This window comes from Leuciscus leuciscus (genome assembly GCF_965113295.1).
Source record: "Leuciscus leuciscus genome assembly, chromosome: 7".
Taxonomy (NCBI): domain Eukaryota; kingdom Metazoa; phylum Chordata; class Actinopteri; order Cypriniformes; family Leuciscidae; genus Leuciscus; species Leuciscus leuciscus.
This window is the reverse complement of record NC_138731.1, coordinates 10,079,365-10,106,779: the sequence shown is the minus strand read 5'-3', so window position 1 is coordinate 10,106,779 and position 27,415 is coordinate 10,079,365. Positions and strand designations below refer to the sequence as shown.

The 27,415-nt window shown below is 38.3% G+C and overlaps 2 protein-coding genes across 3 annotated transcripts in view; both read right to left on the bottom strand.

The window, feature by feature from the left end:
* The window catches only part of atf2 (activating transcription factor 2), a 39,069-nt gene extending 21,721 nt beyond the window's left edge, over positions 1 to 17,348 (bottom strand). Inside the window, exons 1-8 of one of the 2 annotated variants that reach the window (XM_082176182.1) lie at positions 17,312 to 17,348; positions 15,600 to 15,669; positions 15,392 to 15,488; positions 15,186 to 15,304; positions 13,541 to 13,666; positions 7,910 to 8,076; positions 6,933 to 7,047; positions 468 to 554 (exon numbers count right to left, since the gene is read on the bottom strand). In XM_082176182.1, the coding sequence (XP_082032308.1) occupies positions 468 to 554; positions 6,933 to 7,047; positions 7,910 to 8,076; positions 13,541 to 13,666; positions 15,186 to 15,304; positions 15,392 to 15,488; positions 15,600 to 15,647 (759 nt within the window). In that variant the 5' untranslated portion in view covers positions 15,648 to 15,669; positions 17,312 to 17,348. The other variant, XM_082176183.1, reaches the window with a different exon arrangement.
* Positions 17,349 to 18,033: 685 nt separating this feature from the next.
* atp5mc3a (ATP synthase membrane subunit c locus 3a) lies at positions 18,034 to 24,290 on the bottom strand. The gene is made up of 5 exons (XM_082176318.1): positions 24,205 to 24,290; positions 23,956 to 24,023; positions 20,886 to 20,960; positions 19,731 to 19,918; positions 18,034 to 18,691 (listed from the first exon to the last, which is right to left on the bottom strand). The coding sequence occupies exons 1-5, from the start codon at positions 24,239 to 24,241 to the stop codon at positions 18,577 to 18,579; spliced, it is 483 nt and encodes a 160-aa protein (XP_082032444.1). The 5' UTR covers positions 24,242 to 24,290; the 3' UTR covers positions 18,034 to 18,576.
* Between the last annotated feature and the right edge of the window lie 3,125 nt (positions 24,291 to 27,415).

Genomic DNA, 27,415 nt, shown 5'->3' with positions numbered 1-27,415 from the left:
AATTTGAAAGAAATATGAAACGTGTGTGTTTCTGTGATATATATGTGTGTGTGTGTGTGTGTGTGTGTGTGTGTGTGTGTGTGTGTGTTGAGTTGAATGGTTGAGCTTGAGAAATGCAGTCAACATACAGTTTAAAAATGAATGAACATTTACATGTTCAAATTTCTCTTTAAACGTGGGAATGGCTGAGCTCTAGATTTCGAAGTTCATGTCAACAACCACTACTTGAGCGATCTCTGCTGCTCTGGGTGTGTAAAGATGCACAAACACACATAAACACACTCCTATAGACAGATGCCCTCTTGTGCTTGTGCTCAAAAACTACAACTTGCACGGTTGCAAAGCTCAGTGTTGTGGACTGTACATCCTCGCCCCCGTGGGCTGGAGGAAAATCTGCTTACACTGAAAACACACCTGGAAATGAGGCACATGTGGATGCATATGCAAATGAGAGAAGAGGAAATTACCATCTTGGCTTCTGATTGGACAGGCTGTGGAGGGGAGGGGCCGGGCATCCCAGGGACACTAGGCACTATGGTGACAGGTCTGACCAGCTGAAAACACACACACACACACACACACACACACACACACACACACGTGACAAACTTAATATGTGATCAGACTCTATGTCTCTCTCACACACTAAAGAAGCAAACAGAAGTGAAAAAGGCACAAAATAGGCCCTTGTTATCTCAAACACACAGAAACGCTCAGCATATGTTCACATCTGTGGTTGAGCTGCTGCTGTGAGCAACTGAAACAACAAAACAGATTTTTTATATTAGCATAATCATAAAACCAATAAATAATATGGTACTGCACTTCAAGGAAAACCACGGGACTTGTTACAGAACACAGTTACTGAACCAGACTGAATACGACTGTTTTTAGAGCTGCTTCACAACAGAATTTAATCCTGTTTGCATCATTGAATCATGATGTTACTGTTTATCCCTGTAAAGCTGCTTGGAAAACAATCTGTGTTGCCCAAGAAATAGGGTAAATATAATCATGGTACAAATCAAATAAAGAAACAAATAAATATTGATGGCATTTTTCAATGTTTTCATTCCAATTTCAATTTTGTCATCTTCCCATTAACTTTAATATCGACAATTTTTTTTTTTTTAAATCATTAGCAGAGACTTTAAAGACTATATGACTATACTTTGAATAAATGGACAACACAACTTTCAAATTTTCCATTAGTTATCCTTGCTGAGAAAAAAACACACACACACACACAAACAGATCGGTCACAACTAACTACATCACTAAACTGGCTCAAATGAGTCACTAGCAGGATATTGTGTTTGTAAATAAATGTTAAAAACTATTTTTATTCCATTTATTTAATTGGTTAAACTAAATAAAAACCAATAACATAAATCTCAACATAAAAAGGGTCCCCGAGTCTGTAGAAAGCCTGTACAAAGCCTGTAGAAAACACTGGAATACGGCATAAGGGGAAACATTTTCTTTGTTTGTTTGTTTCTTTCCCATCCCTCTCCTTTCCTCCTGCTGAAAGCCTACGGGACATAATCATATGCTGTTCAGTGTTCCAATCACACACACACACACACACACACACACACACACACACACACACACACACACACACACACACACACACACACACACACACACACACACACACACACACACACACACACACACACACACACACACACACACACACACACACAGGGTTTTAACTGGCCCAGACACGTGTGTATGAGTGATAATGTGTCTCTGCATAAATTAGCGCACCCCACACGGGCTGACGTCATGAAAGAGGCGCAGTGTCCTTCATAAGAGCCAACATCATCAACCAGCACACACTTCACCCTTGTGCGTCAATTAAAAAGAGTTACACACAGGTCCATAGTGGACAAAAATGTCTGTGTCAAAAATATTTTATAGACATTTGAAGCATGGGAGCACAGACTTAAGTCTGGTCTAATTTTAAAGAAGACCCTTGTACTTAAAAAAAAAAAAAAAGTTATAGAGGTTTAAGTTTATGAACATGATTTATGAACATTATTGCATATTATTGTATATAAAATATATATTTTACGAAACAAGTTTCTTAAAATATATCTAAACAAGTTGTGTTTCAAATTTGAGGTTGATATCTCAAAAAATTAGCTTTCGGTAAGATCTTGTTTGGACGCAGTACCAGATTTTCCCTGTTGGATGCCAGCAAAACTCCACTGGTCACATAGTGGTTGAATTTGTGATTTGCAGTCGAGTTTTTCTCTCTCAAATATTATATGCACACACACACACACACACACACACACACACACACACACACACACACACACACACACACACACACACACACACACAATTTCTTTACTACACACATACAAACCGCACTCTGACATCCACACCAACACACCCACACACTTATTGCTTCATAATTTATCCAATTGGCTCTATAATATGCAAAAGCAGAAAACAGGAATAAAGCGAGTATTTGCAATACGCTGATTTCACGCAGCCGTTATTTTGAAATCGAAAGCGAGGCTCCGGTGGGAAGAAAACCGGAAGTGTCGCCTTTAATCACAGGAGAGTCGTGAATGTGATGGCGTATTGTTGTGTTTAATGATGGTGTGTCAATTCTAAAAATGTACAAACATTTCTTTCATACTTTAGACTATATACAGTGAAATTCATTTATAAATAAAATAATTTTTATATATATAATTCAGAATGTAAAAAAAGAAGCAGGAATGAACTATATACATATCCTATATTGGATATTAACATCCAATAGTGTAAATCGCGGCAGCAGCTTCAGGTTGGTAATCCAAGGCATTGTTGTTTATCTTTACTTCCGGGGTTCTTCCCACCGGAACCTCACTTTCGATTTCAAAATGGCGGCTGCGTGAAATCAGCGTATAGTGGCCAAACCTGAGAAAATGGCACCATTTGGAATTTATTTTAAAAAAATAATTTTGAAGCCTTGCCAACAGAATGAAAGCCTATTAACAAAGATTGCATCATTTATAGTTAAATGGCTAAATATAATAAACTAAACAGTTTTAATGGGTTTCAATGGGGACATTTTTGTCCTCAAGGTCAAACTATTTGTGGAACTATTTTGCACACACTCTTTTGTGTACCTAGAGCAAAATAGATTCATTAAAGGAAATATTTGAAGGATATAAACATATAAAGGAAAGGTGAAATAGTAAAATTCCAATAAAAATACACACATATGCCAATATTTATGTAGTTGGCATTAACAGGTAAAATGATCCAAAAAAAAAAAACTGAAAAAGACAAACGTGTGCATACGGTCGCACAAACTCAACGCACTGGAGTCATGTTTAAAAGAGGTCACATGACTTTCAAGCACGTTTTGTTTCTCCATGATGGATTTGTGGGACTGTTCACATCTGGTCAGGACACAGATGGCTCGTAGTAACATGCGTCTCCTGTGACCACTTGTGATTAGAAAGGCAGAGTTTTTAAAAAGAGGAAAACCTTTCAAGCTGAATGGTTATTTCAGTCAAGCTTCTGTGAACTTCAGGTGTGTGTGTGTGACGATCATCTGAGATGGACCCTATACACACCTATTACACTCATCTACTGCATCATAATTCTGCAGCACTCCAACAATGTCTAATAGATAAATAAATCTAAAGATAAAGTCTTCCCTCCAAAGATATTTTGGACCAAAACCTACTGAGCTGCTACCTAAAGTGCCCCATTATGCTCTTTTAAAGGTTCCTAATTTTGTTTTAGAGACTCCTACAATAAGTTAACATGAATCCAATGTCAAAAAACACTTCATTTTTCTCATAGTATACACTGCACATCACCTAATTTATCGAAGAGTCTGAAACTGGTTAATTTAGAAGATTTAAGTCTCTCTAAACCCCTCCTTTCTGAGAGTCTGCTCGGGTCTGATTGGTCACATGGCCTAGTGTGTTGTGATTGGTCGACCGCTTTACCATTTACCATCTCTAAACCAAACGCCCATTACCATTTCTGAAATTCAGCTCTTCCTCAGCACTTGAGACACAGTGATACGAACAGTAACGATTTACCGAATCAGTTCCAGCGCGAGTCCTCATCCTTTTGAAGTGAATCAAAGTGGATTTGCAGAAAACAGCGTCTTCTCGACATGATCAAACTCTTCCAGTCTCAGATACAACTACAGTGTTTGAGGGTCAAAGTAGACGTTGTTCACAAGCAGCCAATGAAGACCATTGACTGGCATTATGCAAATGTGTTACAAACCTACTAAGGTTTAACAGGGAGTGAGACTGGAATTACTGACGACTCGTTTTGGAAGTTCAGAATCGATCTTTTCTTTTACGAGACTAACTTTATTTGTCATGCGCTTTGATCTTTAAAACTTTGCAGACCTTTTACATTCACAAACAGCTGTATCACACACTACATGAAAGGTAATGTTCGAAAAAGCATGATTGGGACACTTTGAACAGCATTTTAAGGCATCATAGGTGCTTTCCAAAGGCTTTTAAAATATTTAATTAGGCTGCTGTCTAATACACCTTTGTTTAGACATTCAAAGGCAGCATTAAGTGTGTCCTTCACAGACCAGGCAATCCCAGAATCCATTCTAGTTCTTTCTCTGAAGTCCACTTAAATTGTTCAAGGTTTCATTTAAAAAAGAAACCTCAACAAGAAATTTCAACAATGTTTTTTAAAGGGATAGTTCACCCAAAAATGAAAAGCCCGTAAGACTTTCGTTCATATTCCGAACACAAATGAAGAACTTTTTATTTCTGTTCCTCCATTGACAGCGTGAGAGGAACAAATGAGGTTCATTCTCGTGTTACGCATCACGTTTGAGCTTCAGCAAGAACCAATGAGGTTCATTCTCGTGTTACGCATCACGTTTGAGCTTCAGCAAGAACCAATGAGGTTCATTCTCGTGTTACGCATCACGTTTGAGCTTCAGCAAGAACCAATGAGGTTCATTCTCGTGTTACGCATCACGTTTGAGCTTCAGCAAGAACCAATGAGGTTCATTCTCGTGTTACGCATCACATTTGAGTTTCAGCAAGAACCAATGAGGTTCATTCTAGTGTTATGCAGCACGTTTGAGTTTCAGCAAGAACCAATGAGGTTCATTCTCGTGTTACGCATCACATTTGAGTTTCAGCAAGAACCAATGAGGTTCATTCTAGTGTTATGCATCACGTTTGAGTTTCAGCAAGAACCAATGAGGTTCATTCTAGTGTTATGCAGCACGTTTGAGTTTCAGCAAGAACCAATGAGGTTCATTCTCGTGTTACGCATCACGTTTGAGTTTCAGCAAGAACCAATGAGGTTCATTCTCGTGTTACGCATCACATTTGAGTTTCAGCAAGAACCAATGAGGTTCATTCTCGTGTTACGCATCACGTTTGAGTTTCAGCAAGAACCAATGAGGTTCATTCTAGTGTTATGCAGCACGTTTGAGTTTCAGCAAGAACCAATGAGGTTCATTCTCGTGTTACGCATCACGTTTGAGTTTCAGCAAGAACCAATGAGGTTCATTCTAGTGTTATGCAGCACGTTTGAGTTTCAGCAAGAACCAATGAGGTTCATTCTAGTGTTATGCATCACGTTTGAGTTTCAGCAAGAACCAATGAGGTTCATTCTAGTGTTATGCAGCACGTTTGAGTTTCAGCAAGAACCAATGAGGTTCATTCTCGTGTTACGCATCACGTTTGAGTTTCAGCAAGAACCAATGAGGTTCATTCTCGTGTTACGCATCACATTTGAGTTTCAGCAAGAACCAATGAGGTTCATTCTCGTGTTACGCATCACGTTTGAGTTTCAGCAAGAACCAATGAGGTTCATTCTAGTGTTATGCAGCACGTTTGAGTTTCAGCAAGAACCAATGAGGTTCATTCTCGTGTTACGCATCACGTTTGAGTTTCAGCAAGAACCAATGAGGTTCATTCTAGTGTTATGCAGCACGTTTGAGTTTCAGCAAGAACCAATGAGGTTCATTCTAGTGTTATGCAGCACGTTTGAGCTTCAGCAAGAGGTTTGTTCTTGCGCGTCAAGCAGGTTCGGTTGAGCTTCTGTTTATGTTCGCTGATCAATGTTTATATGTGAATAAAAGTTTAAATTAAATCTGTTCATCATATGTGACCCTGGATCACAAAACCAGTCACATTTCGCACGCGTATATCTGTGGCAATAGCCAACAATACATTGTATGGGTCAAAATTATCAATTTTTCTTTTATGCCAAAAATCATTAGGATATTAAATAAAAATCACGTTCCATGAAGGTATTTTGTAAATTTCCTACCATAAAAATACATTTTTAAATAATTGTGAGTGGATGCAGCAAAAGCGATAAATGGACAATTTTAAAGGCAATTTTCTCAATATTTTTACACAATCAGGTTCCAGATTTTCAAATAGTTTCAAATGCCAAATATTGTCCTATCCTAACAAACCATACATCAATGGAAAGCTTATTTATTCAATAAAAAAAAAATGACTTAAACCACTTTGAAAGGTTTTGTGGTCCAGGGTCACATATAAAGCAATCATGCCTCCTCAGAAAACTTAGGCTAAACCGCTGGATTCATATGGATTTTACAATCTCTTTATGAACTTTTTGAAGCGTCAAAGTGTCACTTGCGTAGCGGTCAATGCAGAGACAGAAATATCTCAGATTTCATTAAAATTATCTTCATTTGTTTTCCGAAGATGAACGAAAGTCTTTCAGGTTTGAAATAACATGAGGGTGAGTAAATGACCACATTACAATTTTTTGGGTGAACTATCCCTTTAATTAGCCGTTTTAGGTGTTTGATCAGGGTTGGAGCTGAACTTCGCAGGATGGTAATTCGCCAGGATCAGGAAAAATATTGTACAGGAGCTTTTTAAGCACACCCAAGAGAGAGGAGTGTGTGTGTGTATGTGTGTGTGTGTGACACTCACAGGAATGGCAGTGGGTATGTGTACGCTGGAGCTGGCGATTGTGGCTGGAATAGCGACGGGCATCGTCTGACCGTTAGGCAGCTGCAGGAGAACCGGAAACGTGCCGGACACCGGACTGAAGACAGAGACAGAGAGAGAGATGGGGGGAAAAGAAACTAAATTCATTTCAAACATAAAATGAACATTACTGTAATATATAATATAAATACACATATAAATAAGCTACAAACACGAGCTACACAGCATCATGCTTTAAAGTCAACATGATACAGCATTTGCATGGTATTTTACTGTACGTAATGTGACATTTTCCTGAGTGAAACAGGATATTCAATGAGGATAAATGGGGCAGGATTTTAGATTAGATGGTTTCTTATCAGATTTGAGTCAATCATATTCACAACATTTATCGTTATTTGCTATTGTTGGCGTCACTTTTTATATTTGAATATTAGCTAGCATTAAATTACTGCTATAAGCATAAAACAGCTATTTGGCTTTTGGTTCAAATTAAAAACATTATTACTGAGTGACTTCAGGGTAAAAGGAAAGCTCAGGCAAACTATTACATTTTAATTAAATATTACAAAGGCAAACATTATTGTTTCCCTTTGTGATGAATCGTGCACAAAAACGTATTAAAAAGTAGTAGTATAAAAGCATGTATTAAAAAGCAATAGTTCTGTGTTCATGTTGACTTTAAGTGAAGTATTAAACACATAAAAAACAACAGCATGAATTTTCTCTTCAATTGGTGTGTGAAACAAAACAAAAGGCTCAAATAAAACCGATCTAATGGTCGAGAACATATCAAATCTATGAGGTGAAAGTATAAAGGCACATGGATCACAAGCAAATTAAACGAAATCATAAATTCTCCAAGTAAATGAGTGACCAAAATGAGGCGTAAAAAGGAGAAAATGATGTCAAACTAGGAGAGAAGCAGAATAAATACGTAACGTTTAGAAGTTACTTACACTATGGATCTACTAGAGGATGGGACCTGGGTTATAACAGAGCTAGATGTTGGAGATGGGAGAGCTTGCTGAATAACAACACCAGCCTCAGAGCTGGCCAGAAGCACATTTGGGACTTGGAGGGAGGCAGGACGGACTATAGTGGAGATCGGCTGCAAAGAAACCTCCTGGAAACACCACACGAGAGCCAAGCTGACACACACAACTACACTTCTGAGTCTGTCCATCACTGCTCTGAGCTAGTGGCCTTTACACCACATACATGATTCATCTATGAATTAAGAGAGACCACAATTTGTAGTGTCTTAGAGTTGTTGAATGACAGAGACAGCTGGAGAGAGTCGAGACAAAATGACTGTACTGCCATATACACTACCGTTCAATGGTTTGGGGGTCTGTATGATTTTTTTTAATGCTTAAAACTGTAATATTACAGTAAAATTACTGTAATATTCCAAATTTTGTTACAATTTAAAATAACTGTTTTCTATTGTAATATTATGTCAAATGTAATTTATTCCTGTGATCAAAGCTGAATATTCAGCATCATTACTCCAGTCTTCAGTGTCCCATGATCCTTCAGAAATCATTCTGATTTGATGCTCAATAAACATTTCAATGTTGTGCTGCTTAATATTTTTGTGGGAACCGTGATAAAAAATGTCAGGATTATTTGATGAACAGAAAGAAACTGCATTTATTTGAAATACGAGTTTGTGTGTCATTATAAATGTCTTTTACTGTCCCTTTTGATCAACTGCATCTGTGAAGCTTCAGTTATTCGGCAAGGATGTACATTTCCTGAAAAAAATGTGAGTGGTGCTTGCAGTGGCAAAACTCGGCACTCGGTTGCTAGGGTGTGGTTACACCGTTACCATGGTGATATTTACAGACTGATTTCCCAACCGAAACAAACGAGCCCACCTCCATGTCTTACGATGTTCTGGTGCTGAGATAAAGCTTATTCATGTGTTTGTACGGTTGCTAGGGTAGTCTATATGGTTGCTAGGGTTTGCTTATAGAGTTTATAGGTTGATGTTTAAAGGACAAGTTCGGTATTTCACACTTAAAGCCCTGTTTACAGATCGTATCTGATGAAATAGAACGGTTAAGATTAAAATTTGGACACATGCTCCTGTCCCGAGAATTTTAGGTTTATTTAGCTTTTGTGGACCTATTTTGCCAAACGCGTCACACCCGTGATTCTTCCGTTGAGAGCTTGAATAATAGACACTCCAGCCCAGTTGGTGCCGATAATGCACCTTTGCCAATTGCAAGCAAACCACGGGCATTTCATTGAATAGACAGAAGAAGCAGAAGAAGAAGCAGCGGAGTAATGCCGTAAAGGTGCTGCGGTCTCACAGCACGTCCTATTAAGTCAATGGAGTTGGACAAAAACCACGATAAAACCTGTTGGAATGCATCTTTTTCAGCGATTTTTGAGTGCACATATCAGTGAACACCCCCTGACCACTCGGTGAGTTTCACGTCTTTGTAAACGAAAGTTTAATGTGTTTTTAGGACGGAATCTTCCAGTGCATATAGACAACCATTGTGGGGGTGGGGGGGTGAAGCGAAATAAACCTAAAATTCTCGGGACAGGAGCATGTGTCCAAATTTTAATCTTAACCGTTCTATTTCATCAGATACGATCTGTAAACAGGGCTTTAAGTGTAAAATACCGAACTTGTCCTTTAAAAAAAGTCACAAAAGCCCAACTCTGTGTTTCTACAATGTTGTGGTGCTGAGATTTTGCTTGTTAATATTGTTTAATGGTTGCTAGGGTCCTGTAACTGGTTGCTACGGCATGACTATGAAGTTGTTATGTCCCTACTTATTGGCTACTTGATAGGCCGAGTCAAAAGAGCCCAACCCCGAGTCTCTCTGAGCTTCTGATCCAAAGATATGATCTTACGAATTATGTGCCAATGTTAAGTCTATGAAACTTTTTTCGGCCGATTTATCCCAAGGATAAAAGGCTAGGATGTTTATTTATTTTATTTTATTTTTACAAAAAATAAAACCGTACTGACCCCAAACTTTTAAATGACAGTGTAACAAGAAAAAGGTTACACTTTATTTTATGTTGTCCGTGTTACAGTGCAATTATACATTTAAATACTGAGTAATAATAATTAAATACATGTAATTACTATAGGGTTAAGTTGCATGTAATTGTGCATAATTTATAGTTATTTGTACAGTAACTATATGTAATGTGTAACAAGGACACTAAAATAAAGTGTTACCGTAATAAGTATTGAATAAGTGATATTCTTTGCATAGAGTTCACATTAGAGCTGAAGGTAAATACAGATGACAGTGCTCAAAGTGAATGATTATTATTATAGATGGTATAGCTATAAATCAGAATTAGCATATTGGCTGAATTAGGAAGGAAGTAAGTCTCATCTTTCTCACACAGTCTCTCCAACAAAGAGTTTTTCATAGATGGTTCACCACTGATTGTTTTGTAGCTCTATGAAGAAATGTATTTCATCTAAAAGCAAGGAGCTCCAGGACAAGCTAACAGAAGCAGACAGCTTTCACGGGTAGACTGAGGGGAGAAGGCCACTTGGATCTGGACTGCTAACACAAAGGCTGCAGGTTCAAACACAGGGAGGGGAGACCCAGCGACCAACAATTACTGACAACACAATTCCGCACAGTAAGAGCCTAGGGTCGTCCAGGGTGGACCTTCCTTGCAATTAGTTGCTTTGCATTGAAAAAAAGCTACTAAATGACGAGCACTAATGCCTGGTTCAGATTACACGATTTTGGCACGATCCGTTTGGGGATTCGTAAACGACAACGGGCGTCGGGATGTAAGATTCGATCGTTTCATCTCGTATAGTGTGTGTCATAGTGGACGACAACCGACTAGCGTCTGCGATGCTTCACGACATCACGATTAAAAGACTAGCATGTTTATTTTTTTTTTCGGTCCTCCACGTCAGGTTCCGTCAAGAGCGAGTGAGTGTGTGTGTGCGCGAGTGAGTGCGTGTGTATGTATGTGTGCGAGTGAGTGTGTGTGTGTGTATGCAAGTGTGTGTGAGTGAGTGCGTGTGTATGTATGTGTGCAAGTGAGTGAGTGAGTGAGTGAGTGAGTGAGTGAGTGAGTGAGTGCGTGTGTATGTATGTGTGCAAGTGAGTGAGTGAGTGAGTGAGTGAGTGAGTATGTATGTGTGCAAGTGAGTGAGTGAGTGCGTATGTGTGCAAGTGAGTGAGTGAGTGCGTGTGTGCAAGTGAGTGAGTGAGTGCGTGTGTGCAAGTGAGTGTGTGAGTGAGTGAGTAAGTGCGTGTGTATGTATGTGTGCAAGTGAGTGTGTGAGTGAGTGAGTACGTATGTGTGCAAGTGAGTGAGTGAGTGAGTGAGTGAGTGAGTGAGTATGTATGTGTGCAAGTGAGTGAGTGAGTGCGTATGTGTGCAAGTGAGTGAGTGAGTGCGTGTGTGCAAGTGAGTGAGTGAGTGCGTGTGTGCAAGTGAGTGTGTGAGTGAGTGAGTAAGTGCGTGTGTATGTATGTGTGCAAGTGAGTGTGTGAGTGAGTGAGTACGTATGTGTGCAAGTGAGTGAGTGAGTGCGTGTGTGCGTGAGTAAGTGCGTGTGTATGTATGTGTGCAAGTGAGTGTGTTAGTGCGTGTATGTATGTGTGAAAGTGAGTGAGTGAGTGAGTATGTATGTGTGCAAGTGAGTGAGTGAGTGCGTGTGTGCAAGTGAGTGTGTGTGTGAGTGAGTGAGTGAGTGAGTGAGTGTGTATGTATGTATGTGTGCAAGTGAGTGTGTGTGTGAGTAAAGCCCTCATTATGCTTCTGCGTCAACTCCACGGCGTAGCTACGCCGTCACTCCAACGGCGTCGTGACCGTTTTATGGTTCTGCGTCGGGTTGCGTTGCATCGCGGTGCATTTCACCGCCAGAACGCTAGGGGGGTGGTGTGGTTCGCGAATCTCTTTCCTAGTTTGTTTTGGTTCCATGCGCCGGTTCCGCTTTTTCATTTCCGACAATGGCGAGCGAAAGAGAGAGAGTGTTGTTGCAGCTGGAGCTAATCAACAAATGATTTTATTGCAAATGTTTAATCGTAGAAGAAAAAGACGTCAGCGAAGGTGGTCTGTACGACCAGTGCACGAAGACAGGGGAAGGATTGGCGAATTTGTTACGGTTGTTCGACCGCTGAGGGACTTGGACGAAGAAATGCACTTTAAGTATTTTCGGATGTCGAAAGGTCGATTTGACGATCTTGTTCATCGTTTAAAGCCGTTAATACAGCATCAGACTACACACAGTATGCCTATTGACCTCGCTCAGAGACTGGCAGTGACTTTAAAGATTTTATCTTCGGGTGCAAAGATCACCGGGTTGGGCTACAAAATGGGTTCGACCACGGTGCCATGGCAGGATAATGTAGTGTCCCGTGGCAGACTTGGTTAATTACTTGATATCCATGATGTACCCGTGAACATTGTATTGTAAATAAACAACAAACTTTTTTTCAAAACAAACATTGATTTGATTGATTGAAGTTTATTTCTAGCAACAACAAAAAAAGAAAAGAATATATATAAATATATACATATACACTACCGGTCAAAAGTTTTAGATCGGTAAGATTTTTAATGTTTTTAAAAGAAGTCTCTTCTGCTCACCAAGGCTGTGTTTAGTATATAAAAAACAATAAAACAAAACATATTTTATGACAATTTAAAATGACTGTTTTCTATTTTAATTTATTTTACTCCGGAAATGATGTATAATCTGACCAATCACAGCCCCTGCGGTCTGCGTCACCGCGACGCGTAGTTACAATTTTTTGGAGGTGCACGTCAAGCTACGGCGGAGGGGTCGCGTCGAGGTTCGCGTCGACGCAGAGGGGTCCGCGGGGGTACGCCGTCGATTCGACGCAGAAGCATAAAACAGGCTTAAGTGAGAAAGAGTGAGTGTGCGTGAGAGTGAGAGTGTGAGTGAGTTTGAATGAGTGAGTGCGTGTGTATGTATGTGTGCAAGTGAGTGTGTGAGTGAGTGTGTGTGAGAGTAAGGAAGCAAGAGTGAGTGTGCATGTGTGTGAGTGAGAGCGAGTGAGTTTGAGTGTGTGTGTGTGAGAGTGAGTAAGTGAGCAAGAGTGAGTGTGTGTGTGTGTGTGTGAGAGTGAGTAAGTGAGCAAGAGTGAGTGTGTGTGTTTGAGAGTGTGAACGAGTGAGTTTGTGTGAGTGAGTGAGTGAGTGAGTGAGTGAGTGAGTATGTATGTATGTGTGTCATACATGTTAGTTGTCTGACATGTTTCTTGTCCACGACACGAGAAGATTTGAGGAGTCAAAAATCCCGTAATCTGACACAGTGACTATCGTAACAGACAAAAGAATTGGGTTACTCTTTATTTTACAGTGTCCTTGTAACATATGTTACATGTACTTACCATAGTAATAACAGTAAATTATGCATAATTGCATGCAACTAACCCTCAACCAAATCCTAACCCTATAGTAAGTACATGTAGTTGCTTAATATTACTCAGTACTTAAATATATAATTACACTGTAACAATAAAAATAAAGCGTAACCAAAAATCATCTATCTGAACCCGGCACAAGTAAGACTGAGCTAAACCAGTGCTGATGTATTTCTCCCCGTGTCTCACCTTGTCGTCGGTGGTGGTGGACTCGGGGTGGGGGAGGGGACTGTCCCGCTGGGACTCGATGGGTGTGTGCTCCTCTATCTTGTTTCGAACAACAGGAGTCGCAAGCGGAGACAAGTCCAGAGGCAACTGCAATAACCACACACACAACAGCGTTCAACTCACAATACTCCATGAGACTTTAAATGGATGTTGAAATGTTCGATTAAATTAGTTTCATAAGTTACATATTAATGGAAGATTATAAATGATGAATCATGCACAATAAGACACATCTTTAAGACTTTTGCCTATGGAACACACTTGCACCTACACTACCGTTCAAAAGATTGGGGTCAGTAAGATTTTTGTATGTTTTTAAAAGAAGTATCTTCTGCTCACCAAGGCTGCATTTATTTGATAAAAAAAAAAAAAAAAACCAGTAATATTGTGAAATATGATGACAATTTAAAATGACTGTTTTCTATTTTAATATATATTTTAAACTGTAATTTTTTCCAGTGATCAAAGCTGAATATTCAGCATCATTACTCCAGTCTTCAGTGTCACATGATCCTTCAGAAATCATTCTAATATGATGATTTGATGCTCAAGAAACATTCATTATTATTATCAGTGTTGAAATTTTTTTTTCCAAAAATTCTTTGATGAATAGAAAGTTCAAAAGAACAGCATTTATTTAAAATAGAATATTTTCTAACATTATAAATGTCTTTACTGTAACTTTTGATCAGTTTAACTCATCCTTGATGAATAAAAGTATTGATTATTTGATTTCTTTCCCCCGAAACGTTTGAACGGTAGTGTTTAATCTTACAAAAGCTTTAAATTTCAGATAAATGCTGTTCTTTTGAACTTTCTATTCATCAAAGATTTTTGATAAAAATTGTACACAACTGTTTTCAACATTGATAATAATAATGAATGTTTCTTGAGCATCAAATCATCATATAAGAGACACTGAAGACTGGAGTAATGATGCTGAAAATTCTGCTTTGATCACAGGAATAAATTACACTTTACTGTATATTCACATAGAAAACACCTGTTTTAAATTGGAATAATATTTCACAATATTACAGTTTTTGTTTGTATTTTTAATCAAATAAATGCAGCCTTGGTGAGCAGGAGAAACTTCTTTTAAAAACATAAAAAATCTTACTGACCCCAAACTTTTGAACGGTAGTGTATATCTTTTTTTAATACTTTTATTCATCAAGGACACATTAATTTGATCAAAAGTGACAGTAAAGACATTTATAATGTTACACAAGATTTCTATTTCAAATACATGATCTGTTGAACTTTCTATTCATGCTGAAAAATAAAGTGTGTCAAGGTTTCCCACAAATTATGAAGCAGCACAACAGTTTTCAACATTGATAATAATGAGAAATGCTTTTTATCAGCATATTTGAATGAGGATCATGTGACACTGAAGACTGGAGGAATGATGCTGTAAATTCAGCTTTGATCACAGGGATTAATAATTTTTTTTTTACTATATATTCAACAGTTATTTTAAATTTTAATATTGCACTATATCTGTTTTTACTGCATTTTTTATCAAACAAATGCATAAAATACTTAATTTATAGTGTATTTGGAAAATGATCACGTAACTTGCAGAATAAACGGGCATCTTTACCTTCTTAACGTCATCCTCGGTGGCCTTCTTAAAGTCGTGCTCAAACGGGCTGGTGAGCTCGTTGAACAGCCCGACCTCCTCGCAGTTCTTCAGGAAGCGGGTCGGTGTCGGCGTCTGGTCTGCAATGGCAGCCAATAAACCCAGACACCCATGAACAACTACAGTTTGAGTTTGGTTTCTCTTATTGTGACGGTCAGGTGACTCACCAGCGATGATGACGCTCTCATTGCGAGCCGGACCAAATCTCAGGGTCATCTCATGCTTGTGTTTGTGCACCGCCAGGTGGTCTTCATTTGTGAATCGCTGTAGCAGGCAGACAGGCAGTGTGTAGAGCATGTGAAAAAGAAAGCATGTGACTTAACTGCAGTGTTTATTTAAGTAAGTGTTAGTGTTTATAAGTCAGTGATCACATGCCTGTCCGCAGCCAGGAGCAGTGCAGAGGAAAGGTTTATCATCACTCATATTCACAGCTTCAGTCTGCCACCTGATCACATGGGGGAAGTCACATCAAACACGCAACTTTTCATTAGTCAACAACGTCATGATTTAAAGCCACACCTAAGAACAGAAACACATGACTTGTACAGTACCGGTCAAAAGTTTAGAAACATTGATATTTTTTATGTTTTTGACTAAGTCTCTTATGCTCACCAAGGCTGCATTTATTTGATACATTTTTTTATTTTTTTTATTATATTGGGAAATATTGTTTATTAATGGTTTCCTATGTGAATATATAATAAAGTGTAATTTATTCCTGTGATCAAAGCTGCATTTCCAGCATCATTACTCCAGTCTTCAGTGTCACATGATCCTTCAGAAATCATTCTAATAATGATGATTTATTATTATTAATGTTTAAAACAGTTGTGCTGCTTAATATTTTTATAACCTGTTAAACCTTTTTCAGAATTATTTGATAAATAAAAAGTTTTAAAAAAAGAACAGCATTTATTTAAAATAGAAATCTTTACAATATACACTACGGTTCAAAAGTTTGGGATTAGTATTTTTATTTTTGTTGAAAGAAATGAATACTTTAATTAAGCAAGGATGTGTCAAATTGATATAAAGGAGGTGATAATAAAGATTTATTTTGTTAGAAAATATTTATGTGTATTTTATTTACTTTTTATTCATCAATGAATCCTGAAAAAAGTATCACAGGTTATATGAAGCAGCACAACTGTTTCCAACATTGATAATAAATCATCATATTATAATGATTTCTGAAGGATCATGTGACACTGAAATGATGCTGAAAAGTCAGCTTTGATCACAGGAATAAATTACATTTTACTATATATTTACGTAGAAACCCATTATTTTAAAATGTAATAATATTTCACAATATTAATGTATTTTTCATCAAATAAATGTAGGCTTTATGAGCATAAAAAAAAAAAAAAAAAAAATGTTTCCAAACTTTTGACCGGTCCGGCACTGTTTATCAATCAGCATTAATCTATAATCATGAGCAACAATGAGTATTAATCAGCACTGCTGTTACTGAATTGGTGTTGTTTCAGACCGAGTTGTCACAGCAGATTTGACAGGACACAGATGAGGATTAAAAGTAGAATGACAGGCATCATACAGCCCTATCTATATCATTTAACATAACTCAAATACTTGACATTGGTGTATATGTTTGTTAAACCCCTCACTCACTCAAATGCAGTAGTGAATGTGCTCTAATGTGATGATCAGTCTGATATCAACACAACCTATTGTCACATTCTGCTTTACCTCCTTCTAAATATCACTGTATGTCTATGCTATCATAACGCTAAAGTTAAAGCGCTAGTGTCTTCAACCACAAACCTGCAATAGTTCAGTGTATTTCCAGCGATGCCGGGACTGTATCAACACTAAACAGATTGTTTACATCCGTCTCAGCAAGCTAATCAATGCTCAGCCTCATCTCTCATTCATTTCAATGGGACCTCAGCTAGCTGTTAGCATGCGTCGCCATATTAACAACAAAGAAACACCGACAAGCTCTGAACATGTCATAAAGCTGCGTTTTTATTGTGTTAAATATTCAGACTATTCTACTAGCCAACCCAAAGCTATTTTAAAGGCGTGTCTGTTTATAAATAGTGTGCATTGACGCGCTTACTCACCCGCAGGCTGAACCCTGAAGAGCCAAAGCCCACTTATTCCAACTCTCGCGAGAATTAGGACCTCCATTAAAGCCAAAACACACGTGCCAAACTCTCGCGAGACGTAGGTACTCATGCTCGAGCCAAGCCCTTTAAACTCTTATCTCGCGATAAATGTGTGCTCTGCTGACCCCTTCAGAGCTAAAGTGATGAGCTCTCCTTTGGTGTATAGTTTTTTTTAATTATTTAAACACGTTCTAAATCAGATTTAACACCTGATTTTGTAATGTAATACAAAGCATATAATATGCATAAGCAAAAGCGGCAATACATTACATTAAGGTCCTATTAATTAATGTTCACCAATGCTGTAACAATAAGCAATACATTTGTTGCAGGTTTTATTGTTTGTAAACGTAGTAGGTAAATAATACAACTGACAATTGGTAGTTCAGGTCCATATAATAATATTAACATCTTTTGATCTTAGTGTATTAGTAAATGTTAAAATCACTAAGATTAATAAATGCTATAGAAGTATTTTTATTGTTAGTTCATGTTAACTAATGAAACATCGTAAAGTATTACCACAAAAATGTACGTTTCACTGAAGTTCTCTTCACAAAGTTAGACAGATTATGTACGTCACTTCAAAACAAAACTAAAGTTGCTCAACTTGGTTGTTGGTGGCGTATACCACGAACACAGGGCACACGAATAAAAATGAAGCAGACACCACAGAGAAACGGTAAACTGTGATCTAAATTTATTTAATGCAATTTACAAATGCAATTGTGGCTTTCAACTAGCTTTCAACCAATTGCTATAAATTTACAGTCACACTATCAACCAACAGTTTAACCCCTGAAAACATCTGAGTGGACTCTTACAGTCTACACACACTCACACACTCACTCACACACTCACACACTCACACACTCACACACTCACACACTCACACACTCACACACTCACACACTCACACACTCACACACTCACACACTCACACCCTCACACCCTCACACCCTATTCTGATGTACAGAAAGTGCTATCAGGTTCTTTATATCCGTGAAGCAGCACCGATGGAGCTGTTGCTGTTCTTATTTAATGGGCATTAACAAGATTTGGTTAAATAGTTAAACAATATTTAATTGTTGCATGATTTGTTTTTAACAGTGGACTTCATACTTCTTTCCTCCTGCAGAGACCAACAGCAGACGTTTTGGTAGCAACAGCAAAAACACGTAGTCATAACTGCACTAAATGTGTTCCACAACTAGCAGATTTTACATGGCGAACAGGATGAGGAAAGCAACCATCAAACAGAAGAGCCCCATGGCTTCAGACAGAGCAAAACCCAGGATGGCGTAAGAGAAGAGCTGCTGCTTTAGAGACGGGTTCCTGCAACAACACAACACACAGCGCTTTACTAGAAATTACATGCAGAGATACTTGCAAACATTGACAAAGATTGTTTTAAAATCTTTGAAATTAGCAGCATTTCCATCCAAAGTTATGAATGTATCTATGAATATCGCATACAACATTTGTGAATAAAGCAGCGTTTCCATCCCATGTGTTGATGCTGGTGTTTGGGAACACAATCAGGTGAGACTTTCTGAGGGAATTAAACCAAATCACTCTGATGACAGACTTTGGCTCAGGCGTTTCAGAACCATCAAACCAACATTTGAGATGCTGTGATGCGATTGGTCCGCTGGTTATTCCAGATATCCAATCACATCCTCTGCTGAGGCAAAGTCACATGACATTTTTTGTTGCACATCGAGGGATTTATTTGGTAAATGTGTTTCCATCGTAGTTTATGCATACGTCTCATAAAAAACATGGAATTTCCATCCAGCACTTTATGCGACATCACAAAATCTGAATAGAAATAGGTGGATGGAAACATAACTAGTGAAATGTACAGACTCATTAACAATTAAAACGCTTCAGAATTTCTTCTCGTCTGTGTCAGTCTCCTACGCTGTTTACGCTGTAAATACAGTGCAGTGCTTTCAGGTTCTACATCCAAACGCCGGCTCCCCATTGGCCAGCCTGAGGTGATCATGTGACCAGCGTCGGCATTGGTATTAAAGCGCTGCACTGTATTTATGACATAAACAGCGTAGGAGACAAAGATAAAGTTCTCATCACTTCATAACATTAAGGGTGAACCACTGGAGTCACATGGACTATTTTAACGATGTCTTTACTACCTTTCTGGACCTTGAAAGTTGTAATTGTTGTCTATGGAGGGGTCAGAGAGCACTACGTTAATATTACATTCTAATATTAAAGAATTTCACATTTATTACCATTTTTACTATATTTTTGAACAAATAATTGCAGCCATGTTTTTTTGTGTTTTAAAAAAAAATCCTGCTAACCCTAAACTTCTGATCAGTAGTGTATAAGACCGTGAACTGCATCTGACCTGGCATATCCGATGATAAGGCTCCCGAACACCGTTCCGATCCCAGCCCCGGATCCAGCCACTCCCACGGTGGCAGCTCCCGCTCCGATGAACTTGGCGGCGGTGTCGATGTCGCGGCTCACGGCGCTGGTCTGGAAGCTCCTGAGGGCCTGAGTGAAGGCTGACTGAGGCAGGACAGCACCACTGACCTACAGGTGCAAGAGAGGGCTTACTTGACCTCTACACGACCCGAGTGTGTTCGGCCTGCCACCTATCATGCTTTAACAGCAATCGAGCTAAAACATGGTGTCAGATTCAATGTTTTTTAAATGCCATATACGGTTAGGTCACCCAAAAATTTAAATTGTAGGGATGCACGATATATCGTCCACCATATCGGTATTGACCGATATATGTTCATTTTAAATGTAATAATCGGGTGATTAAAAAGATTTGGTCGATATATTAAAGTCGATAAATAATGGATAATTTCCTTCAGCTGAGACACTTCAGATGCACACTGTTCGCCGTGATACTTTTGAATTGCTTGAAATATGACTGGAATCACTTCAAAAATGAGTTTAAAAAAGAAAATGATCAGGCTCTCAAATTATAGAAAAATCTGGATTTAGATTTATCGACCAATAAACCGGTCATCGGCTTTCAAATATAAATAATTATCGGTGTCGGCCAACATTTTCATATCGGTGCATCCCTAAAATAAACTTTCATCGTTTACTCACCCACACGTCACTTCAAACCCATGAGACTTCGGTTCATCTTCGAAACACACATAAAGTTATTTCTAATGAAAGCTGAGAGGGTTTTGTCCCTCCAATGAAAGTCCAGGAAACCAAAACATAGAAGATCCATAAAGGCATCATAAAATGAACCAATATGAATGTTCTTGGAAACAGATATGATCACTTATATGATGAACATATATGATTAACCGAAGATGTATGGGCTTGGAATGACTTGAGGGCGAGTTCATTTTCACATGAACTATTCCTTTAACGCGCTTGCAGTGGATCAGAAGAGCTCTATATCAACAAAGTTATAATTCATCTTTTGTCTCTGATGCCTTGTATGCCTCATCTCATCTACAAAGCAGGACCTTCAAGCCTGCAATAAAGAGTTAAATGAAGGGAGCTTAAAGGCAGGTTTGACAGTCACCTCAGGTTTGGCCTCTGGTCTGGAGAGCACAGCAGCGGAGAGCGGCCTGTACAGGGACCTGGAGCCCGCACGCACCTACAACACACACAACACACGGACTGTCACCAGGTTATTAGAGAACCACAGAGACAGCTGTCAAAAAAAGGGGTGAATTTGAAAGAAACAGTGTTGGACAGTTTTCTGAAAGGCATGTATGCTGGGAAAGGTCAGTTCCAGCTCAAGGTTCACCACAAGAAGTTGTGCATTCAATGCTGACTATTATAAGGCACCCATATGATGATGCATTTATATTAGGAGTATTAAAGGGCCCCTGTAAAGAGGGCAAAGTTGTAAAGTCAAAAGTGCACGATAAATAAAGTTAGTCACCCAAAAGAAAGAATTGACGCTGAACCGACTATATGAGTCGTTTTTAATTCGAATCTCACTGCGTGACGCCTTTCGTGACGCCCACAACACGTCATTTTACTGACCACAGCTTCTCAAGTCCAAAGCCGGATTCGCAGTACGCTTGCTCATGAAAGATGGGTCAGTACTCGGTTTATTTGGACCAATTTGCTCCTCAGAATCACAACCTGCAAGTATGATTAATTCAGTGGTTCCCAATCCTGGTCCTGGGGACCCACAGCTCTGCACAGTTTGCATGTCTCCCTCATTTAACACACCTGATTCAGATCATCATCTCGTTAGGAAAGAGCTCTGAACTGAACTGGGTGTGTCAGATAAAGGAGACATACAAACTGTGCAGAGCTGTGGGTCCCCAGGACCAGGATTGGGAACCACTGGATTAATTATTGATAATTTTATATAAAATATAAATATTGTATATATTTTCTACCGGTGTTCAAAATACTTCGTTTTGTGTTTTATATTGTGAAGGTCTCCAGCTAACGCACGTTATAATATTTTGTTATAACATTAATATAATATAATATTCTCCCAATGTTTCATCATCGGACTCGCGCTCTGATGTGGTAAAAACGACGCCATCGTTACGGTCTCTTTACAGTGTGTAGAGCTGACGTTCAGTTATGCTAATGGCGTGTAGTTTCCGACAGGCGCTGTAAGCAGTCGACCAATCACAACAGACTTGGGTCATCTGACCAATCAGAGCAGAGCAGCGCACGGAGAGGAGGGATTTAGAGAGACGGATTCACACGTTGAGTCGTTTGAGAATCAATGAAAAATGTGGTGATGTGCAGTGTATATTATGAGAAAATTAAAGTGTTTTTTGACCTTTGATGGATGAAAACCTGTTGTAGGAGACACAACAATTTAGGAGCCTTTAAAAGAGCATAATAGGGGCACTTTAAATAGTCTTCATGTATGACATATCCATTAAAACCCTAAACAAGTGTGTACTAGCGAGATACCAGTACCAACAACCTGTCTGGCTACGTTCACACTGCAAGCCTTAGTGCTCAATTCTTATTGCATAGCTGTTCACATTGTTGTTACAGATATTGTATACATGTAATACAATATCAGATTGTGGTGTGAACAGATCACGGTCCTGAACTGAATTTGCAAAAGAACGATAAAAAGACGTAAATACTAAGGACATAAAATTAAGAGATTACGTGTCTATTTATGTGAGTGAATTTAAACACTTTTGCCTGTATACAAAGCGGTCACTGTAATACTTATGAGCTCTGACACATCACTGTCCTTCGCCGACTACCTGTCGCACCGGTCTTGATAACGTCGCCGGGTATGTACAATCTTTAAAGCGACTCCCATGAGCACAGAATCGAGACGAATGTTGCCCTACAGTGACGGAAAAGGTCGCATGAATTCCAATATGAATGTTCAGACTGATTATCAGTCCTGTATCAGATTTAGGAGCACATATGGAAATGGCCCAAAACAGAAATGAAAAGATCAGATTTCATGTGGTTTGTCACTGTCATGAGAAAAACAGATCTGACTCACATGTGAACAAAAAAAACCCTACTGATTTGGGCCACATTTACCTGTAGCCTAAACTGTCCTGTTCTCTTAAAGGGTTAGTTCACCCAAAAATGAAAATTCTGTCAGTAACTACTCTCCCTCATGTTGTTCCAACCCCGTAAGACTTTTGTTCATCTTCAGAACACAAATTAAGATATTTTTGATGAAATCTGAGAGCTGGATCACTCTTCCATAGGCTTCTCTGTAATTGAAACTTGCCGGCCCAGAAAGTTAGTAAAGACAATGTTTAAAATAGTCCACGTGACAGTGACTCAACTTTAAGTTTATCAAGCGACGAGAATACTTTTTGTGCGCAAAAACAAACAAAAATAACGACTTTATTCAACTATTCATTTTCTTCTGTGTGGGCGCTTCTGGGTTGTACGTCAGAACATAGGCTCACTATTGGCCAGCAAGAAGCCGGCAAGTTTCAATTACATAGCAGCCTATGAGTGAGACAGCTCTCAGATTTCATCAAAAATATCTTAATTTGTGTTCTGAAGATGAACGAAAGTCTTACAGGGTTGGAACAACATGAGGGTGAGTGATTACTGACAGAATTTTCATTTTTGGGTGAACTAACCCTTTAAATGTAACAGGTTCAGTTCAGTCCCACAACAGGACATCCCGTGAAGGAGCTCCATTGTGCCCTTGATAAAGACAACCTTCATCTCGGGTTACACCAGGGGGACCGCCACTGAAATGCCTTACTCTAAGATACTTTGAAGGATATCAACAAATAAAATTCAGCAAATAAAAATAAACAAAACCCCTTTGAGGTGATAGAAAGACAACTGACATCTTCATCACTGCAATACATAACGTTACCAGACTATGTGGAATAACCACTTTCCACTAACACAGAAGACGGACCAGATTAATGTCTTCATATCTAGCACAGCGTTTGATCTTAAAGAACTCAAAACTTTGAGCCTAAAGCAAAAGGTCAAAGGTAATCTACAACAGCGCGTGACGTTTCACATTAACCCTTTAAAATCCGTCTAGGAATGAATGAATTACAGACGTCAAGTTCAACCCGCAGGCCGAACAGCAACAACAAAACACACAGTTAAACACACACACACACTAACACTGGGTTACCAGCACTCACTCACTCACTCACCAGGGCGGGTGTAGAGACGAACTTCGCGCAGGTGAACATGTTGAAATGTGAGTGATTTTGAGCGGCTTCTGCAAAGACAAAATATGAGGTCAGAGGAGATTTATAAGAAGAGCTTAAGAAATACAGCTGTCGTACGCCACAGAAACGTCTCCTGACTATATCCCGATCAAACCCGCAACTCTGTGCTCGTACAGATGGAGGATGAAGAATGGATGTAGATTTATATCTGTTCGGAACGAACGCACTCACCGAAAACAGAGGTCGAACCACTGGCTGCACTGCGCATGCGCACAACTGAATCTGCGTAATGACCCGGATGTTGGTGTGACGTCAACGCAAGGTCGTTGCTTTCGAGCTTTATTGGAAAGAGCTTCAGAGACAATTACACCAATGTAATATGGATGTATTAATAATAATTGCATTTTTGTTTAAAGATGGAAAGCAGCCTTTCAGAGCGTTTCATATAGTGACATATTTATTTATTTATTTAAAACGGCTTTAATTATGTGTGTGTGTGTGTGTGTGTGTGTGTGTGTGTGTGTGTGTGTGTGTGTGTGTGTGTGTGTGTGTGTGTGTGTGTGTGTGTGTGTGTGTGTGTGTGTGTGTGTTTTAATATCTAGCCTGCAGAAATACATAACAAATTACAAGCGGGCACACAAAAATATGCTAAATGTTCTCATAGCTTTTTTATTTGACTATAGTTTCTTAATTAGATTAAAGGTTACAGAACTTGACTCCTTATAATAAAACATAAAATGAGTAATTGTTTAAAGAAAAAAAAAATATTTTGGTATAGGCTACATAATTATGACCAGTGTTGGGTAAGTTACTATGTTAAGTATCTATTAGAAGTATCTAATTACTAGCTGCTAATTACATGTTTAACAGTTTAATTAGATTACTATAGATTACTCTCTCTAAAAAGTATTGCATTGCTTAAAGTTGAACAACACAAGGACAGACACAACACTGCACTTTAATTCTTTCAAAGATACATTATACAATTGCATAAATTATTCTTGAATTAACCAAAGTATTTAAAGGGAGAAGGTTAAAAATATAACATATATTTTTACATAAGACGTTGAATTTTAAAGGTAAATATTGTTATATATGGGATTGTTCTAGTCTATTCAATATGTAATGCAATTACATAAGTAACTAATTAAATTGCAAAAAAATTAAGAGTAATCACTTAATTTACTTTTTCAATGGAAAAGTAATTGTAATTAATTACACACAACACTGAGTATGTCATAAAAAGTTGAAATTATGACAAAAAGTTTAAATTGAGTCACAATAATGACAGGAATTCTGTAAAAATTTAATTGAAAAAATCCGATTTTTCTTTAAATGTCATATTTGTGACTAATTATGCCATATTTTCAACTTTTTATCTCATGATTATGATTTACCAAAGCATGATTTATTTTTTATTTTTATGTTGACTAAGTAATACTGCCCTAATTGTGTTCAATTGTATAGGCCTTTATTAAAGATAAACAATCCAAACATAATCTAAACCATTCTAAAGGGATTAATATTATATCATGTAACAGAAGGGCAGACACCAGGAACGCGGACTGAACAGAGTAATGAAGCACAGGTAATATGGCAGACTTAAAGTTTCTTTCTTCTCCTGAACACAAAAAGAAGATATTAAGAAGAATGTCAGTAACCGAACAGTTGATGGACCCATTGACTAACATAGCAATTTTTACTATAGAAGTCAATGGGGACCAGCATCTCTTTGGTCACCGACATTCTTCTTAATATCTTCTTTTGTGTTCAGGAGAAGAAAGAAACTCATGCAGGTTTGAAACAACATGAGGAAGAGTAAATGATGACAGAATTTACATTTTTAAGTGAGCTATCCTATTCCAGTGACACTCGATGGCGTATAGAGAGTTCAGCGTGACTGTAATCACAGATGAAGAAAGAGTCAGGTAAATCCATACATAACATATGATATGGATTCTGTAAAAAAAACAAACAAAAAAAACACTTTTTTGTCATCACAACTTTTTATCTTTTGTCAAATCAATTTAAATAATGAATGTGGTTCAGATTACATAATATTTTGAGTTTCTTTTGATTAAACCAATCTCCTTCATTGCATTAACAATTTTTTTTTATTTCAATCAACTAAACATTTTAAGGCTACCAGGTAACTTACTTTTTTAAGTTAAAACAACAATATTTTTTTACAGTGTACAAAACATGGATCGACGAGACAAACCGGTGAGGGAATAGGGGATTATATATATCATTAAGGTTATATCATCACCGCTCAGTAAGTACTCATATATATATATATCTCCTTAATGAGTCCTTATTGAGCAGTGACAGGGTAAGTATTCTGGTGCGAGTGAACGAGTTGGTTCTGGTGCTGATGGTTGAATCCGTGAATATCTCTGTTCAACAAAAAGAGAAAAACATTTTAATTGTGTAATCTGCCCATGTAAACCCTATAGGTTTCCTCTGGCTCCTCAGGCTCAGAGGTGCGGTGTAAAACACTGTCCCAGAGCAGCGTCACTGAGCGTCTGCTGAAAGCTGTCCTGCTCTTCTTCATGCAGTATTTGTCTGGTTGAGTGATGATGAATGATGAATGGCTCGTGTGGAGGTTCAGGTAATGATGCACAGACGGCTCGAGCCTCAGGTGAGATGATCAGGGCTGGTGAGAGGGACACACACACACACACACACACACACACACACACACACACACACACACACACACACACACAGAGAGAGAGAGTGATCCAGATATACCTCACCACCATTCTAATGCTGTTAGAAGGTTTTAAATATTATAAAACATGTTATGCTCTTTTATGTTAAAGCCCCCCTGTGGAAAATCCAGCTTTTAATGTTGTTTATGTGTCTATGTGGTGTTTTTAATATGCTTTAAGACAAACCATGTGTAAATTCATAAGTCGACACCATTGCTGAGTATTTTCTCCTTAAAACTGCAGTAAACCAAAGACAGTCTCAAAAACACGCTTTGAAATCGCTCGTGTTTCTGACATCACAAACTACCTTGTAACCAATCAGATCATCGCGTGATCGTCAACGAGTGGATCTCTGAGCTGAGTGAGTGAGTGAGTGAGTGGAGGCGTGGCTCATTTACATATTCATACAACCGCGTATACTTAATGAGGCAAGGGTGTCGAGTTACATTCAAGCTATTTTAAGACATGAAGACTTTTTTAAAGGAAAAAACTGCCATTCTGATCAAAGATGAGTTTTAAGGGATACAATTATTGACTACAGGGGGACTTTAAATAAATTTGTTTAAAATAGGATGTTAAATAGCAGCTTTGCAGTTTATTCATATTATATAAATTAATATAAAACTCTTAGGCTGGCTTTACAAACAGGTCTTGGGATTATATGCTTTAGTTCAGCTAGGAGGATTAGTCAGAGCCGATCCGCCCTATACGCACACTACGCAAGCTGC

What these genes read in the sequence shown, in the direction of transcription:
- atp5mc3a (XM_082176318.1), bottom strand. Translation starts at nt 24,241, where the DNA reads ATGCGCAGTGCAGCCAGTGGTTCGACCTCTGTTTTCG. An exon ending in GACCAGAGGCCAAACCTGAG is followed by an intron (nt 19,919 to 20,885) that starts GTGACTGTCAAA and finishes TTGCACCTGTAG; the next exon opens with GTCAGTGGTGCTGTCCTGCC. An exon ending in CTTATCATCGGATATGCCAG is followed by an intron (nt 18,692 to 19,730) that starts GTCAGATGCAGT and finishes GTGTTGTTGCAG; the next exon opens with GAACCCGTCTCTAAAGCAGC.